The 14367-nt window shown below is 52.4% G+C and overlaps 4 protein-coding genes across 4 annotated transcripts; 2 read left to right on the top strand and 2 right to left on the bottom strand.

Moving 5' to 3' along the window:
- Positions 1-2349: 2349 nt before the first annotated feature.
- Positions 2350-3664, top strand: UCRPA7_703 (putative monocarboxylate permease-like protein; the record flags this gene model as incomplete). Its single annotated transcript, XM_007913297.1, has 2 exons — positions 2350-2643; positions 2705-3664. 2 exons carry the CDS (start codon positions 2350-2352, stop codon positions 3662-3664), a joined length of 1254 nt encoding a protein of 417 aa, XP_007911488.1.
- A 737-nt stretch (positions 3665-4401) lies between these two features.
- UCRPA7_702 (putative dihydrolipoyllysine-residue acetyltransferase component-pyruvate dehydrogenase complex protein) lies at positions 4402-5873 on the bottom strand (the record flags this gene model as incomplete). Its single annotated transcript, XM_007913296.1, has 2 exons — positions 4402-5472; positions 5553-5873. 2 exons carry the CDS (start codon positions 5871-5873, stop codon positions 4402-4404), a joined length of 1392 nt encoding a protein of 463 aa, XP_007911487.1.
- Positions 5874-7240: 1367 nt separating this feature from the next.
- On the top strand, positions 7241-12836 carry UCRPA7_701 (putative guanyl-nucleotide exchange factor protein; the record flags this gene model as incomplete). The annotated part of the gene is made up of 2 exons (XM_007913295.1): positions 7241-8485; positions 8538-12836. 2 exons carry the CDS (start codon positions 7241-7243, stop codon positions 12834-12836), a joined length of 5544 nt encoding a protein of 1847 aa, XP_007911486.1.
- A 253-nt stretch (positions 12837-13089) lies between these two features.
- UCRPA7_700 (hypothetical protein) lies at positions 13090-14241 on the bottom strand (the record flags this gene model as incomplete). The annotated part of the gene is made up of 2 exons (XM_007913294.1): positions 13090-14045; positions 14121-14241. 2 exons carry the CDS (start codon positions 14239-14241, stop codon positions 13090-13092), a joined length of 1077 nt encoding a protein of 358 aa, XP_007911485.1.
- Between the last annotated feature and the right edge of the window lie 126 nt (positions 14242-14367).

Raw genomic sequence — 14367 nt, 5'->3', positions numbered from 1 at the left:
TACACTTGCAGTGAAACCACGGCATGCAGCCGTAAGCTCTCTATGCAGCCTCAGTGTCTCGTCGTAAGAGTTTATCGTGTCAAACTCGTTCAGGTACCGTGCGATCGTAAGTCTTGTCTCGAAAGATCTGAGTAACATAATTTGTATAGAAGTGTCTGTAAATACGGAGATCGGCTTCGGGATTATTGGTCCTTGGTCTGATGTGTTTTCCAGATCCTCATCGTTGAGATTAGAGGGAGGTTTAGTATCAAAGTCCTTCAGGTTGATTGATGGCGGACAACCGGACTCGAGACTAGCTGATAGTATAAGTTCCAAGATTGTCGCCCACAACCTCCGCCTCATTTCTGAGACGTACAAAGACATCTTCGGGAGGTGCTCGGGGTCTCGATGAAATCCCATGAACACGGCGGCACGAACGAGGGTGCCGACAGAAATCCAGACAAGATCTGCGCCGATTGCGCATGTCTCGCGGGCTAGGTACAATAGACACAAGGCTTGAAGACCTTGGATATTCATTCGTGACTTTTCGCCCGGTTGAACAAACCAGAACTGGGCTTCATAAATCCATTGTGTGGCCATATGTCGATGCGAGAAGGTGTCATCTAGAAAGCATGCTCCTACTGCCATACATAGCTGCAGCTGGATGATGAAGGACTTGGTAGCCGCGGCAGGGTTTTCCCAATATGCACAATACTCCCGTCTGAAACTAGGTATATGAAGTATACGGTACACGGATTCGAACGTCCTCAAATAGGCATCGACGAGCTGGTCTGCTATAATTCTCGATGGTATGTGCAGGCCAAAATTGACGGATATCATGGACGGGACTCTTTTGTTCTTGATGACCTTTGCCAAATTCTTGCATGAGCAAAGAGATTTGAAGAGGGTAGATGTTTTGTCACACTCGATCCGTCTGATGAGATCTGTTAACATTGGGTACTATTCGAATGTTAGCAGAGAAGAGCCGGAGATCAATGACTACTTACTAATCGTGCTCCGTTCATCCAATGGCATTGACTGACATATCGTGTCTTAAGCAAAAGGCCAGCTGGCTTAAAGGACGAGGCTATTCCCTGAGATTTGGGTTTCTGTCGCAACTGAGCTAGCTGTTGCTCGAGTTGTCGAACGCGTTCGGTCAGAGGATTACTGGTTGAGCCATCGTTTGATGGATGGCTCACGGGCGGACTGGGTCCAGCAGTTGTCGACTGCGCCAGGAAGTTTGTAATAGGAGTCGATTGAGATGCTGCCTGATCTGACTCGGTGTAGGGATCAGCATTCTCAACCGGAATGCCGAATGTAAAAGCTACTCTGTCATCTTGGGTGACACCGTTCTCGTCGATAGGTCCAGAGCTAGCAGGTCCATAGCCTGCTCGTCTGAGGTTTGAAGAACTTTTATCAAGAACATATGTACAATGAGAAGCTCGCTTAGTCCGAACACAGTTGTCGCAGGGTGACTTGCGGTCGCATTTGACCTTTCTGCGCCGACATGCCTCACAGGCAAGCGGTGGTCGGCGGCGTTTCTTTCCGGGTACAGGTGTGCTATCCATTGACAGTCAATCAAGTCTCCGAAATCCGTGAACCGGATCCGAGAACGATACTTGGTATGAAGGGCTTCCAATAGTGTTAGATTTGAAATCCCCGGTGCACACTCAGAGAGTGGCCCCAACTCATCTTGAAGGCTCGGGGAATTTGAGGACAGATGCGGGGAATTCAGACCTCATGGCCGAGCAAGTAAATCTGACAGGAAATCCCTGTCAGCCACCTCTAGCGGAATCGCGAAGTCCAATCATGACTCGTGAATCCGTTGAAATAGCTTGAATCCGGGTCTTTTTAGTACGTAACGACATCAGAGTCTAGTGAAAATGTGCTTACCCACAATGTGGACCTGTAAAAAGTAAATTACCGAACGCGGTCTGTCCAGAAAACAGCAATTGACAGTTCTGAATAAGCCGAAGCCGTGTAAGTCGGCAGACCCAATAGGCAACATGCGCCATCCACCGCGCAGTGACACACGCATTGAACGATTTTGCAGAAAACACCGCTTCGGCCATTCCCTTGCAATGGAAAATTGCGCTCGAGGCGGACCACTCATAGAGTCAATTAGAATGGGTGTTCTAACGAGTGGCACGATGGCGCTGATGTGGACTAATGGGCATATAAAGAAACAAGATTTTGCTTCTCTAAGCACATCAGGCAGACCATTTTCTTGAGCTTATAGACACGATCCAAGTCATAGAAGTACTCAATCGATTGTCGTTCTCTTCCCAGGAATTTTGACCGAAGATGGTAACAGACGAGAGCAGAGATGCGACCGCTGTCGGCAGCCCCGAATCGCGAAGCTACCAATTGATGGAAGACGATAAACAACAGAAGGGAGGTGAAACAACCGAGTTGCCTGATGAGACTCACGACTTTCCTGAGGGTGGTGCTCGAGCTTGGGCGGTAGCGGCTGGAACTGGTGGTATCCTGTTCTGCACTCTGGGATATACCAACTCGTTCGGCGTTTTTCAAGCCTACTACATGTCCAACCAGCTCCAATACGAGTCTACGGATCGAATAGCGTGGATAGGATCATTGCAAGGCTTCCTCATATTCGCGGCTGGCTCAATCGGTGGGCCGTTATTCGACCGATATGGCGCAAAGGTATGAAACTTATCCGGTCATGAACCTCCCATGCAAGTTGCTGACCAGCGTGTTACATTAGGTCATTCGACCAGCTGCTGTGCTGTATCTGTTTGCAGTGATGATGACGAGCATTTGTAAGGAATACTGGCAATTCATGCTCGCCCAAGGTGTTCTGACGGGCATCGGCGATGGCTTGCTCATGTTCCCAGCCATGTCGGCGTTACCGCAGTACTTCAACAAGCGGCGAGGAGCCGCAATGGGTCTAGCAATAGCAGGGTCTTCTTTTGGTGGCGTGGTCTTCCCCATAATCTTGGGCAAGATGCTCAACTCGTCCAATCTGAGCTTTGGGTGGTCGGTCCGTATCTGCGGATTCATTATGCTACCGATCTTAGCTGTCAGTGCCACCGCTATCAAAGCGAGACTCCCGCCTCGAACTACCAACTTTTTCTTGCCGTCAGCATTCAAGATGCCGCTGTACAATATGCTGATCGCCGCGAGCTTCTGCCTGTTCATCGGAATGTTTACGCCATTATTCTTTCTACCGAGCTATGCCATCGAGCAAGGCATGAGTGCTACACTTGCTTCCTATCTCGTATCGATCCTCAACGCGGCCTCCATCCCCGGGCGGATTTTGCCGGGGATACTAGCAGACAAGATCGGAAGACTGAACATTCTCCTCGCAGCAGGCGTCAGTACAGCCATCATTGTCTTCTGCTGGGCCAAGCTGGGAGGTACAGCCGGGATCATCATCTACGCTCTGGCCTTTGGCTTTTGCTCAGGTGCAATCATCTCCGGCAGCACTGTCGCCATCACGATGTGTCCCAAGGACCCCAAGGACACTGGCACGTACATGGGCCAAGGCATTGCGCTTGCGGCATTGGCGACACTCGTTGGGCCGCCGGTCACGGGCGCGCTCGTGGACAAGTACGGCGGTTTTCTCGAGGCTGTTATGTTCTCCGGGGCGTTCTGCATGTTTGGTGCGTTCTTAATGATTATTTGTAAGCACTTCACGGAAAAGGGGGTACTAGGACGGGTGTGAGTTGTTCGAGCCTTTTGATATCAAGCTCCTCTCGTGTAGCATCGTAGAGCACTCATTCCGTCTCGCTGGTCCAGACTCTGGCCACGGCGAGCGCGTGTACACTAGAATGCATCATCATCTCCTTTGTGTAGACCTGTAATAGCAAGATAGGATATCCTCTCTTTCCAAATAGCCCGTTAGTAATCTTCAGACCTTAGATGGAGCTTATATCCTGAACAACAAGTTCCTAGGGATTGCAACCGTAACCGGAAAAGAATGTGTCAGGGGAAGTACCTAGCTGAATACTTGAATATCTTGAGTCCTGTCAAATTGCCTTGCCCTTCTTGAACATACATAACATTCACAAACGATGGCGATAAGGCAAAGGAGGAACTGAGAAGAATCTGGATATTTTATTAGGGGATGCAACACAATGTACAAGGACACAGGAAATCCTTTATTTCCGCACCGAGATGCAGCCTTTCACAAAAAAGGGGTTAAATTGTACACCAGCAATGGGGGATCGTGTGGACACTCATCAAGGGTTACCACAAGATCCATCGCCATGCCGACTGCATCCCCCAAGCCCGGCGCAGAGGCATCGACTATCGTCGTCTATCATTGCCGATCCAACTGCTGAGGCTTCGGGGATGCCCTACTCTATGATCCTCGCGTTCCATTACGCCCCATATATCGCCATCAAGTCAAGCTCGTGCCACCGAATGGGTGGAGGGTTCTTTTTTTGAAACGAATTTTGTTTACAGCAGCAGCTCCAGAGGGTTCTCAATCACCTTCTTCAGCTCGCGCATGAACTCGGCGCCGACAGCACCGTCAACGACCTTGTGGTCGAAGCTGGCGGTGATGTTGATCTTCTCATCCCAGGCAACACCGGTTGTGCCATCCTCGTTCTCCAGGGGAACGGCGACCTTCTGGGGAGCGCCGATGGCGAGGATAGTGGACTGAGGGGGGTTGATGACGGCAGTGAAGCGCTCGACCGCCGGGTTCATACCCATGTTGGAGATGGAGATGCTACCGCCCTGGTACTCCTCGGGCTTGAGCTTGCCATCACGAGCACGCTTAGCGAGCTCCTTGACAGAGTTGGAAATGGTCTCTAGGCCCTTAGAGTCGGCGTTCTTGACGATGGGGGTGATCAGGCCGACGGGAGTGGCAACAGCGACGGAGACGTCAACAGTGTTGTACTGGCGGATGAATCCATCCTGCCACGATGAGTTGGCAGCAGGAACCTTCTTGGCGGCAATGGCGATAGCCTTGACGAGGAAGTCATTGACGCTAAGCTTGTACTTGCCCTCGGATGAGTTGTTGAGAGCCTGTCGAAGTTTGGACAGCTTGCTCACGGAGATGGCAGAGGTGACGAAGTAGTGCGGGTTCTCCTGGGTGGACTGCTTGAGGCGGTTGGCAATGGTCTTGCGCATGCCGGTGATGGGAATATCCTCGTACGCGGCACCCGCGGGGGCAGAGGCAGCAGCAGCGGGAGCTGAAGACGCCTTCTTAACGTCCTCCTCGGTGATCTTGCCCTTCTCGCCAGTGCCCTTGAGACCCTCGAGCTTGACGCCCTTCTCGATCGCTAGGCGCTTGGCAGCAGCAGAAATGTTGGGCTCGCGGTCGAGAGAGGTCTGTAGCTTGCCAGAAGTGTCGGTGTCCTCAGGCTCCGGTGCGGGTTCGGGAGCCGGTGCGGGTTCTGAGGACTTCTCCTCAGACTTGGATTCCTCCTTGGGCGCGGGCTTGGCAGCATCGCCTCCGGCGTCCTCGAGCTTGAAACCCTCGAACGCACTCACATCGGTACCTTCCTCGACTAGAACTGCGATGGGCTGTAGAAAAGACAAGTGCGTCAGTACTCCATGAAATTCATCAAACACAATGTCGAGTATGTTGTTGGGGTTGCACGAACATTGCCAACTGGGACATCTTTCTCGCCTGATTCCTTAAGGATCTTTGCCAGCACACCCTCCTCCTGGAACTCAAAGTCCATCTGGGCCTTGTCGGTCTCGATCTCGACGAGGACCTCACCGGGCTCAATGGAGTCACCGGGCTTCTTCTGCCACGCGCCAATGTTTCCGGCGGTCATGGTCGGGGACAGGGCGGGCATCTTGACGACGGTGTGCGGCGGGTAGGAAGCGTACCATCTTGACAGGCTCGAGGTAGAGGGGAGGACGAAGCGGAGGGTGGTGCGCTGCTGGAGGACGCGCCTCCTGAGGACGGGGCCGAGCATGTTGGTCGAGAGGTGCGAAAATAGCTCTCGTGTGGTGGTGGTGGTGGTGTTGGGGAAATTGCTTGGAGCTGTCCGGAGCTGCCACCTCACAAAAAAGTCGCAAGTCGCACGTCGGACGGAACGAACGGGGGCCTGCACGGGGCGTCTCCGCAGCAATTGACGAGCAGTTCAATTGGAGGACGTGAGGCGAGAAGCCGGAGATGGCGGATGAGAGCGCGAGAGGAGAGGAGGAGGTGGTGGTGATGATGCTTGCTGCTGATGGGAATGGGGGAGGGAGAGGGAGAGGTCCGATAGACGGCTTTTCACGGCGTGGGATTTTTTTCTCTGCTGAGGAGCCAAGCGTTTTGCGTTGGTTGGGAAGCTCCTTGCTCTCTCACTGCACACTGCACGCAGCACCGCACCGCACCGCTTCGCACAGCACTAACACACTAAAAACACTCACTACGGACCAGGGCTGGGACGAACTGCACCGAGCCCGTTGCTGGGTCCCATCTTTTACTGCACTAAGCCTCTTCAAGCACTAGACTCCCCGACAAAATCTCGTCGGCAAAGCCACGCTTGTGATTGGATGGCAGACGCTGAAGAAGCAGACATAAGCGCGGTACGCGGGAAGCGACGCGAGGCGCGCCCAGCGAGAGTTGACTCTCAAAAGAATATCTCTGTATGTGCCAATCTCGTATTTTGCAAAATCGAACTTTTCAATACTGTATCCGTACCTGCTCTGAGGAGATCATAGTGGGGGCAAACCATGCCATCTCTCAGCATTCTTAAGTTTGTGACAACGCTGAAGGGGCCGTACCTGTGGTAAGCTATGTCATCAATCATGGCAAAAACATTGTGAAGAAGCCTTTCGACAATTTCAGAACATTTTGGCGATATCCCGTGTAACTAATCCAAAGCGTCTTGGCTCTTTCTACTGTAGACACTTGCTCGGAGCCACGCTGTTAGTCAGGTCAGGGATCTACGTACTGCTTGTCAGGGAGGTCTCCATCGGGTCGCGGGCGCACGGACCACCTCGGAAAGGTGCAACCTGGTCAAGCTGGGTGCCTCCCAATGCAGTGGCATTCGCTAAGAAACTGCTGCGAATTCCATATTCAGAGCTGCATTGCACAAAGAGCGAAACAGCCACCCGATGCTCTGCTTTGACGACTTCTAGGCTGCTGTTTCTACTGTCTATCAGCCAGTTCACCTGGCGTCCCAACAACACTTTGCCCCTGTTTGGTTGACCGTCCGCAAGCTCCGTTGTTCGCGGGTACGCTCCTGGCAGTCGTGGCCTTTGTCGCGATACATAAGCGTGCATTTGCATCTCCCTCCCTCCTTTTCCCGCCCTCTGCAGCAGCAGCACGGATGGCATTCCGTCTACGACCATGAGCTCGATCAAGTTCGTCGTGTCCTCGCTGGATGCGATTGAGAAGAACGCCCACCGGAATAAGCCCCTGACCGAATCCGTTCAAAAGGCACAAGCTGCCATCAAGGAACAGAATGACCTCCCTGACCCCGAGATCATCTTTGCGCCGCTCCAGCTCGCCACGAAGTCCGGCAACGTCCCCCTTGCGACAACTGCACTCGACTGTATTGGAAAGCTTATATCCTACTCATACTTCTCCGTGGCTCCCGAAGCCGCTCCTCAAGATGGCGTCGAGCGGGCCCCCCTAATCGAGCGAGCAATCGATACCATTTGCGACTGTTTTCAGGGCGAGACCACACCGGTTGAGATACAACTACAGATTGTGAAGTCCCTCCTGGCAGCGGTGCTGAACGACAAGATTGTTGTCCACGGTGCTGGGCTGTTGAAGGCTGTGCGTCAGGTCTACAATGTCTTCCTGCTGTCGAGAAGTACTGCCAATCAACAAGTCGCACAAGGTACCTTGACGCAGATGGTTGGCACTGTCTTCGAACGAGTAAAAACAAGACTCCATATGAAGGAAGCACGTATCAACTTGTCCAAACTCAAGCACAGCGAGAGTAATATCACATTTGATCCGGCCGAATCCATCAACGGAAACGGGAATGGCGCGGAAGGCGAAGAATCCCCAGAAGCAGCATCTGAGGCAACGCCTTCAGAGCCTGCAGATAATGGAGCCCCGAAACTCACCCTCAAGGATCTCGAAAACCGCAAAGACTTCGATGATTCACACATGGGAGATGGTCCGACTATGGTGACACAGGTGAAGCCTATGAAGGTGGCAAGGTCGGTGTCCGAACAAAGCGCACCGGACGGTTCGCCCGAAGAAACGCACGAGTCCCTCGACGCGGAAGACGAGGTGTATATACGAGATGCATACTTGGTTTTCCGATCATTCTGCAATCTCTCCACCAAGGTCCTCCCTCCGGACCAATTATACGATCTACGCGGCCAACCGATGCGATCGAAGCTCATCTCTCTTCACCTCATCCATACCCTCCTCAACAACAACATCAACGTTTTCACATCGCCTCTATGTACTATTACCAACACCAAAAGCAATGAGCCCACGACTTTCCTTCAGGCGATCAAGTTTTATCTCTGTCTTAGTATCACCCGAAATGGAGCCAGCTCGGTGGACAAGGTGTTTGAAGTCTGCTGCGATATATTCTGGCTCATGTTGAAGTTCATGCGGGCGCCATTCAAGGTCATTACCCCCGGTATTATCCTGTGGATTCCCATACTAACGGCCCTCACAGAAAGAGATAGAGGTGTTCCTCAACGAGATTTATCTGGCACTCCTCGCGCGGAAGAATGCACCTCTCTCCCAGAAGCTATACTTCGTCACGATCTTGCACAGATTCTGCGGCGATCCTCGCGGCCTCGTGGAGTTTTACCTTAACTACGATTGCGATAGAAATGTGGACAATATATTTCAGACAATTGTTGAAGATCTTTCCAGATTTGCGACCTCTTCTGTCGCCCTCACCGCTGCCCAAGAGCAGTTGTATGAAGAAAAGGCTGCAAGATTTTACGGACCCGATTGGCAGGTCAAGGGCATGATGCCTCCTCCATTGTCTGTTGCGCAGATAGCACCACATAACGAGCAAGATCCGGAAATCCCCAAGGAGTATGTCATCAAGAGAATAGCTCTTGACTCACTTGTTGAGTCCCTTCGGTCAATGGTAAACTGGTCTCAACCCAGCCGACCCGAGGGCAATGGTACCACTTCGAACGTCGACGGAAGGCCATCTGCAGATGAGATTAGAGAGTCAATTGATCCTTCAATCAGTGACAGCGTGTCTAGGACGGACACACCAAACATGCCGTCAACACCAGTGGTGGACGATGATCCTGAGCAATTAGAGAAGGAGAAGGCTCGGAAAACAGCCATGACTAAAGCTATTGGCGTATTCAATTTTAAGCCAAAGAAGGGCGTTCAACTCCTTCTGAAGGAAGGTTTCATTGCAAGCGAAAAGCCAGAGGATATTGCAAGATTTCTCATTTCAGAAGAGCGCTTGGACAAAGCCCAGATTGGAGAGTATCTTGGCGAGGGCGAGCCGAAGAACATCGAGATTATGCACGCTTTCGTTGATACCATGGACTTCACGAAAAGGCGATTTGTGGATGCCCTGCGACAGTTCCTTCAGTCTTTCCGATTGCCAGGAGAGGCACAAAAGATTGATCGATTCATGCTGAAGTTTGCCAATCGTTATGTCATGGGCAACCCCAACGCATTTGCGAATGCAGACACTGCATACGTCCTTGCATACTCCGTCATTCTCCTGAATACTGACCTACATAGCAGCAAGATTGCCAAGCGTATGAGCAAACTAGACTTCATCAAGAACAACCGTGGCATCAACGACTCTGCTGATCTTCCTGACGAGTATCTAAACGGCATCTATGATGAGATTGCCGAGAACGAGATCGTCCTTAAGAGCGAGCGTGACGCTGCCGCTGCCGCTGGTTCAATGCCAACGCATGCCACTGGCCTTGCAGCTGGTCTTGGTCAGGCTTTTTCGAATGTCGGGCGTGATCTACAACGGGAGATCTATGTGCAGCAGTCTGAAGAGATAGCGCTTCGATCTGAGCAGTTGTTCAAGAATCTCTTCCGCAGCCAACGGAAAAATGCCGAGAAGGCCGGCATTAAGTTCATTCCTGCCACGTCCTTCAAGCATATTGGCCCGATGTTTGATGTCACATGGATGTCATACTTCTCCGCGCTATCAAGCCAAATGCAGAAGGCATCCAATCTAGAAGTCAACAAGCTGTGCCTTGAAGGCATGAAGCTAGCCACAAAGATTGCCTGTCTGTTCGACTTGGCGACTCCTCGAGAAGCCTTCATTTCAGCCCTGAAGAACACGGCAAATCTCAACAATCCTCAAGAGATGATGGCGAAGAACGTTGAGGCACTTAAAGTTCTTCTTGAACTTGGCCAGACTGAGGGCAACTTGCTGAAGGAATCCTGGAAGGACATATTGATGTGCATCAGTCAGCTCGATCGTTTGCAACTCATCACAGGCGGCGTTGATGAGAGCACTGTCCCAGACGTCTCCAAGGCTCGCTTTGTTCCGCCATCAAGGGAAAGCACCGGGGAGTCGCGAAAGTCTATGGCAGCAAGAAGGCACCGGCCACGATCTAATACAGGCCCGCAGGGCTTCTCTATGATCATCGCTCTCGAAGCGAGATCAGACGAGATTATCAAAGCCGTCGATAGGATATTCACCAATACTGCGAATCTCAATGGTGATGCGATGGTCCATTTCGCCCGAGCCCTGACGGATGTCAGCTGGGATGAAATCAAGGTCTCTGGTGCTCATGATTCTCCGAGGATGTACAGCTTGCAAAAGATTGTGGAGATCAGTTACTACAACATGACCCGTGTAAGATTCGAATGGTCCAACATCTGGGACGTATTTGGTGAGCACTTCAACAAGGCTGGATGTCACGTCAATGAGACCATCGTCATCTTCTCGGTGGACTCGCTCCGTCAATTATCAATGCGCTTCATGGAGATTGAGGAGCTGCCTGGTTTCAAGTTCCAAAAAGATTTCTTAAAGCCTTTCGAACATGTTATGTCCAACTCTCAGAACCTTCACGTGAAGGAGCTCATCCTGCGCTGCTTGATTCAAATGATTCAAGCTCGAGGTGAAAACATCCGATCCGGTTGGAGGACCATGTTTGGCATCTTCACTGTCGCTGCCAGAGATCCGAACGAGAGCATTGTCAACTTAGCCTACGAGAACGTGACCCAGGTTTACAAGACTCGGTTTGGAGTTGTCATCCAGCAGGGTGCCTTCACTGACCTCATTGTCTGCCTGACCGAGTTTTCAAAGAACATCAAGTTCCAAAAGAAGAGCTTACAAGCCATGGAGACTCTGAAGTCAATCATTCCGCGAATGCTGAAAACACCTGAATGCCCATTGTCTCAGCGTTTCGATATCAATGCAGCGAACAAGATGGCTGAGATCAGTATCAAGTCTCCAGCAACCCAGCAAAGCCGAACCTCCGTTGAAGAAGGCTTTTGGTTCCCCGTCTTATTTGCGTTCCATGATGTTCTCATGACCGGTGAAGACTTGGAAGTCCGCTCAAATGCGCTGAACTACTTTTTCGAGGCGTTGTTGCGGTATGGTGGGGATTTTCCATCCGAGTTCTGGGACATTCTTTGGAGGCAGCAGCTCTATCCCATCTTTATGGTATTGCGGTCGCGGCCGGAGATGTCCAACGTGCTCAATCACGAAGAGCTCTCTGTCTGGTTATCAACTACGATGATTCAGGCTCTGCGGAATATGATCACTCTCTTCACACATTACTTCGATGCCCTTGAGTACATGCTCGACCGCTTCTTGGAACTGCTTGCACTTTGTATCTGTCAAGAAAACGATACTATTGCAAGGATAGGGAGCAACTGCTTGCAGCAATTGATTCTGCAAAACGTAGCGAAGTTCACACCGGAGCACTGGACGAAGATAGTGGGCGCTTTCTGTGAGCTCTTTGAGCGTACAACAGCTTATCAGCTGTTCTCGGCGACTACCATCAACTCGACAGCCTCTTTGTCCCCACCTCCAAATGGCTTGGACTATGGGAACTCTGGTGGTCCTCTCAGCCCCGGACTGGAGACGCCAACCGACCTAAAGATCAATGGAACTGAGAAGAATGGCGCGCCCAGTGAATCTGACACGGCAAGCATCCCGCCAACTCCTGCAGAAGATGATGCCCTGCGCACACCAACAGCAACGCAGAGTCAAAGTCCCCTCGAGGACTATAGGCCGGCGAACAATCTCCAGCAGCAGCCAGTGGTTGTCACAGCCGCTCGGCGACGCTTCTTCAACCGCATCATAAGTAGATGCGTGCTTCAGCTGCTCATGATCGAGACTGTCAACGAGCTGTTCAGCAACGATGCGGTGTACAACCAGATTCCATCAAGTGAGCTCCTCAGACTCATGGCTCTGCTGAAGAAGTCCTTCCTCTTTGCCCGGCGCTTCAACAATGACAAGGACCTGCGCATGCGTCTCTGGAGAGAGGGTTTCATGAAGCAGCCCCCAAATCTTCTCAAGCAAGAGAGCGGCTCTGCCGCCACGTATGTTGCGATATTGTTCCGCATGTTTGGAGACACAGACCCTAAGAGGAGCGAGAGCAAGAACGACGTGGAAAATGCATTGCTGCCGTTGTGCAAGGATATCATTAATGGGTACATAGCTCTGGAAGAGGAATCACAACACCGTAATATCGTCGCCTGGCGACCAGTCGTGGTGGATGTGTTAGAGGGCTATGCCAACTTCCCGGAACCGGCGTTCAAGAGCCACGTTGAGACCTTCTACCCACTTGTTGTGGAGTTGTTCGGAAAGGAGCTAAGCGGCGAGTTGAGAACGGCTTTGCTCCTCGTGCTGAGGAGGATTGGGGAGAACGTGCTGGGTATCAAGGGAATGGCAACTGCACCGGCATCAGCCAATGCTACAGATGACGACAGGAGAAGTAGTGTCGTGACGGTATCCGACGGGACCGCCGTGGACCAGGCCGATGGGGATCCGTCGACGAAGCTGATGGGCAGGTGATATTAGGATGAGGGGCGAGACTCTTGTGACATTAGAACGGCGCAGCACTGGCACCACGGCGGTGCATTAGCATTAGTCTTTTTTCGTTAAATAAGGAGTGAGATATGTGTGTTAATATTACCATTTCTACCATTCGGGCAAGCGAACTGCAGGTAATGTGTTTTTCTGGAAAGCGGCTCGAGTGGAACTACGGATCTTCACGCAGTCGGACATCGATAAGGGGTATCATGTTTCTTCTATTTTGACATTTCTATCATGCTCCATTTTCCCAATGCCCACTCACCCGCGTCCCCTGCTGCGGCATGATCTCTCTCAGCCAACTCCTCAGCGCGTCGGCCTCCTCCGGGACCGTCCGGTCCGGCAAGCTCTCCAGCGCCGCTTTCAAGACATTATCATCCTCGGTGGCCTCCCGCAGCAGCTGCCGTATCGTCTCGATCTTGTACGAGCTGTACTCGGTCACGCGTGTGATGCTGACGAACGCCTCGAAGAAGTCCACCAGGCTGAGGTGCATGAGCATGTCGCGCCTGTCGACCATCTGCAGCGCCGCGAAGGGCAGCAGACCCCGCCCGGAGGAGGACAGGTCGGATTTGGTGACAGCGGGGAAGTTGAGGGCCGCAAGGCGCGGCAGCACGCGCAGCAGCCGCCCCTGCGCAAGAGACAGCTGGTGTGCGGAGGCAGCTGTCTCGGCGTCCTTGCCGGAGCAGAGGGCGATGATGAGGTTGTAGACGTCCCGGTCATGGAAGAGCCGCCGCCACATCTTGCCCTGCCCAGGGGCTTTCCTGAGCACACGGGGCAGAGGCTCCTGCTGCTGGGCTTCTTGTGAGGGCGGCGGCAGCTCGCAGTCGATGTCGAGCAGGTCGCCCAGCACCTTGCCTCCTTTCTCTCCGACTTCAACCTGGGGGGCGGCCAGCCACCTGCGCAGGAAGGCGGCGAGGAGGTCGGCCATGGTGGATAATATGGCGGCGTCGCCGGGGCTGCGGGCTGCTTTCTCGAGGACGGTCATGGCCAGTATGTTTGCAGACGGGGCAAGAGACTGGAGTGCTTGGATCAGAGACTCCTCGGATGCGAGGGAGAGGACTTGGGTGAAAGAGACGGGGCCGAGGAGCTTGATGGCCATGCTGGAGAGGACGGCCGGATCCTGCTGGTACTGCTTGAGGATGGTGGTGAGTTTGGGTAGGAAGCGAGGTATTAGCGGAGGGATGTTGCTTTCTATTCAGAATTCAGATAGACGGTTAGTATGTCTCTTCCTCTCAACCACAAAAAGCGACCTCGCGATCTACGCACCTGTGAGCTGGAGCTCGACATCGTCAAAGAGCTTGGCGTTGAGGGTCAAGGTTGGATCGTCGACTAGCTGGTCAAGATGCTGATCCAGCTCGTCCAAGCCGGTGACCGGTACGGTGTCCATGATGTTTCCAGTCTAGATAGCTTCTCGTGTATGTTGGGACTTAAGATTATCTTGAAGAGAGAGATATCGAGGTGTGATTGCGGGCTTTCGGCCGGGGCAGTCCAACAACCGTTTGTAAGCCGACTT

Source organism: Phaeoacremonium minimum (assembly GCF_000392275.1).
Source record: "Phaeoacremonium minimum UCRPA7 unplaced genomic scaffold PA7_03_scaffold_39, whole genome shotgun sequence".
Classification (NCBI taxonomy): domain Eukaryota; kingdom Fungi; phylum Ascomycota; class Sordariomycetes; order Togniniales; family Togniniaceae; genus Phaeoacremonium; species Phaeoacremonium minimum.
The sequence above is the reverse complement of the archived record's forward strand: the minus strand, read 5'-3'. Positions and strand labels throughout refer to the sequence as shown.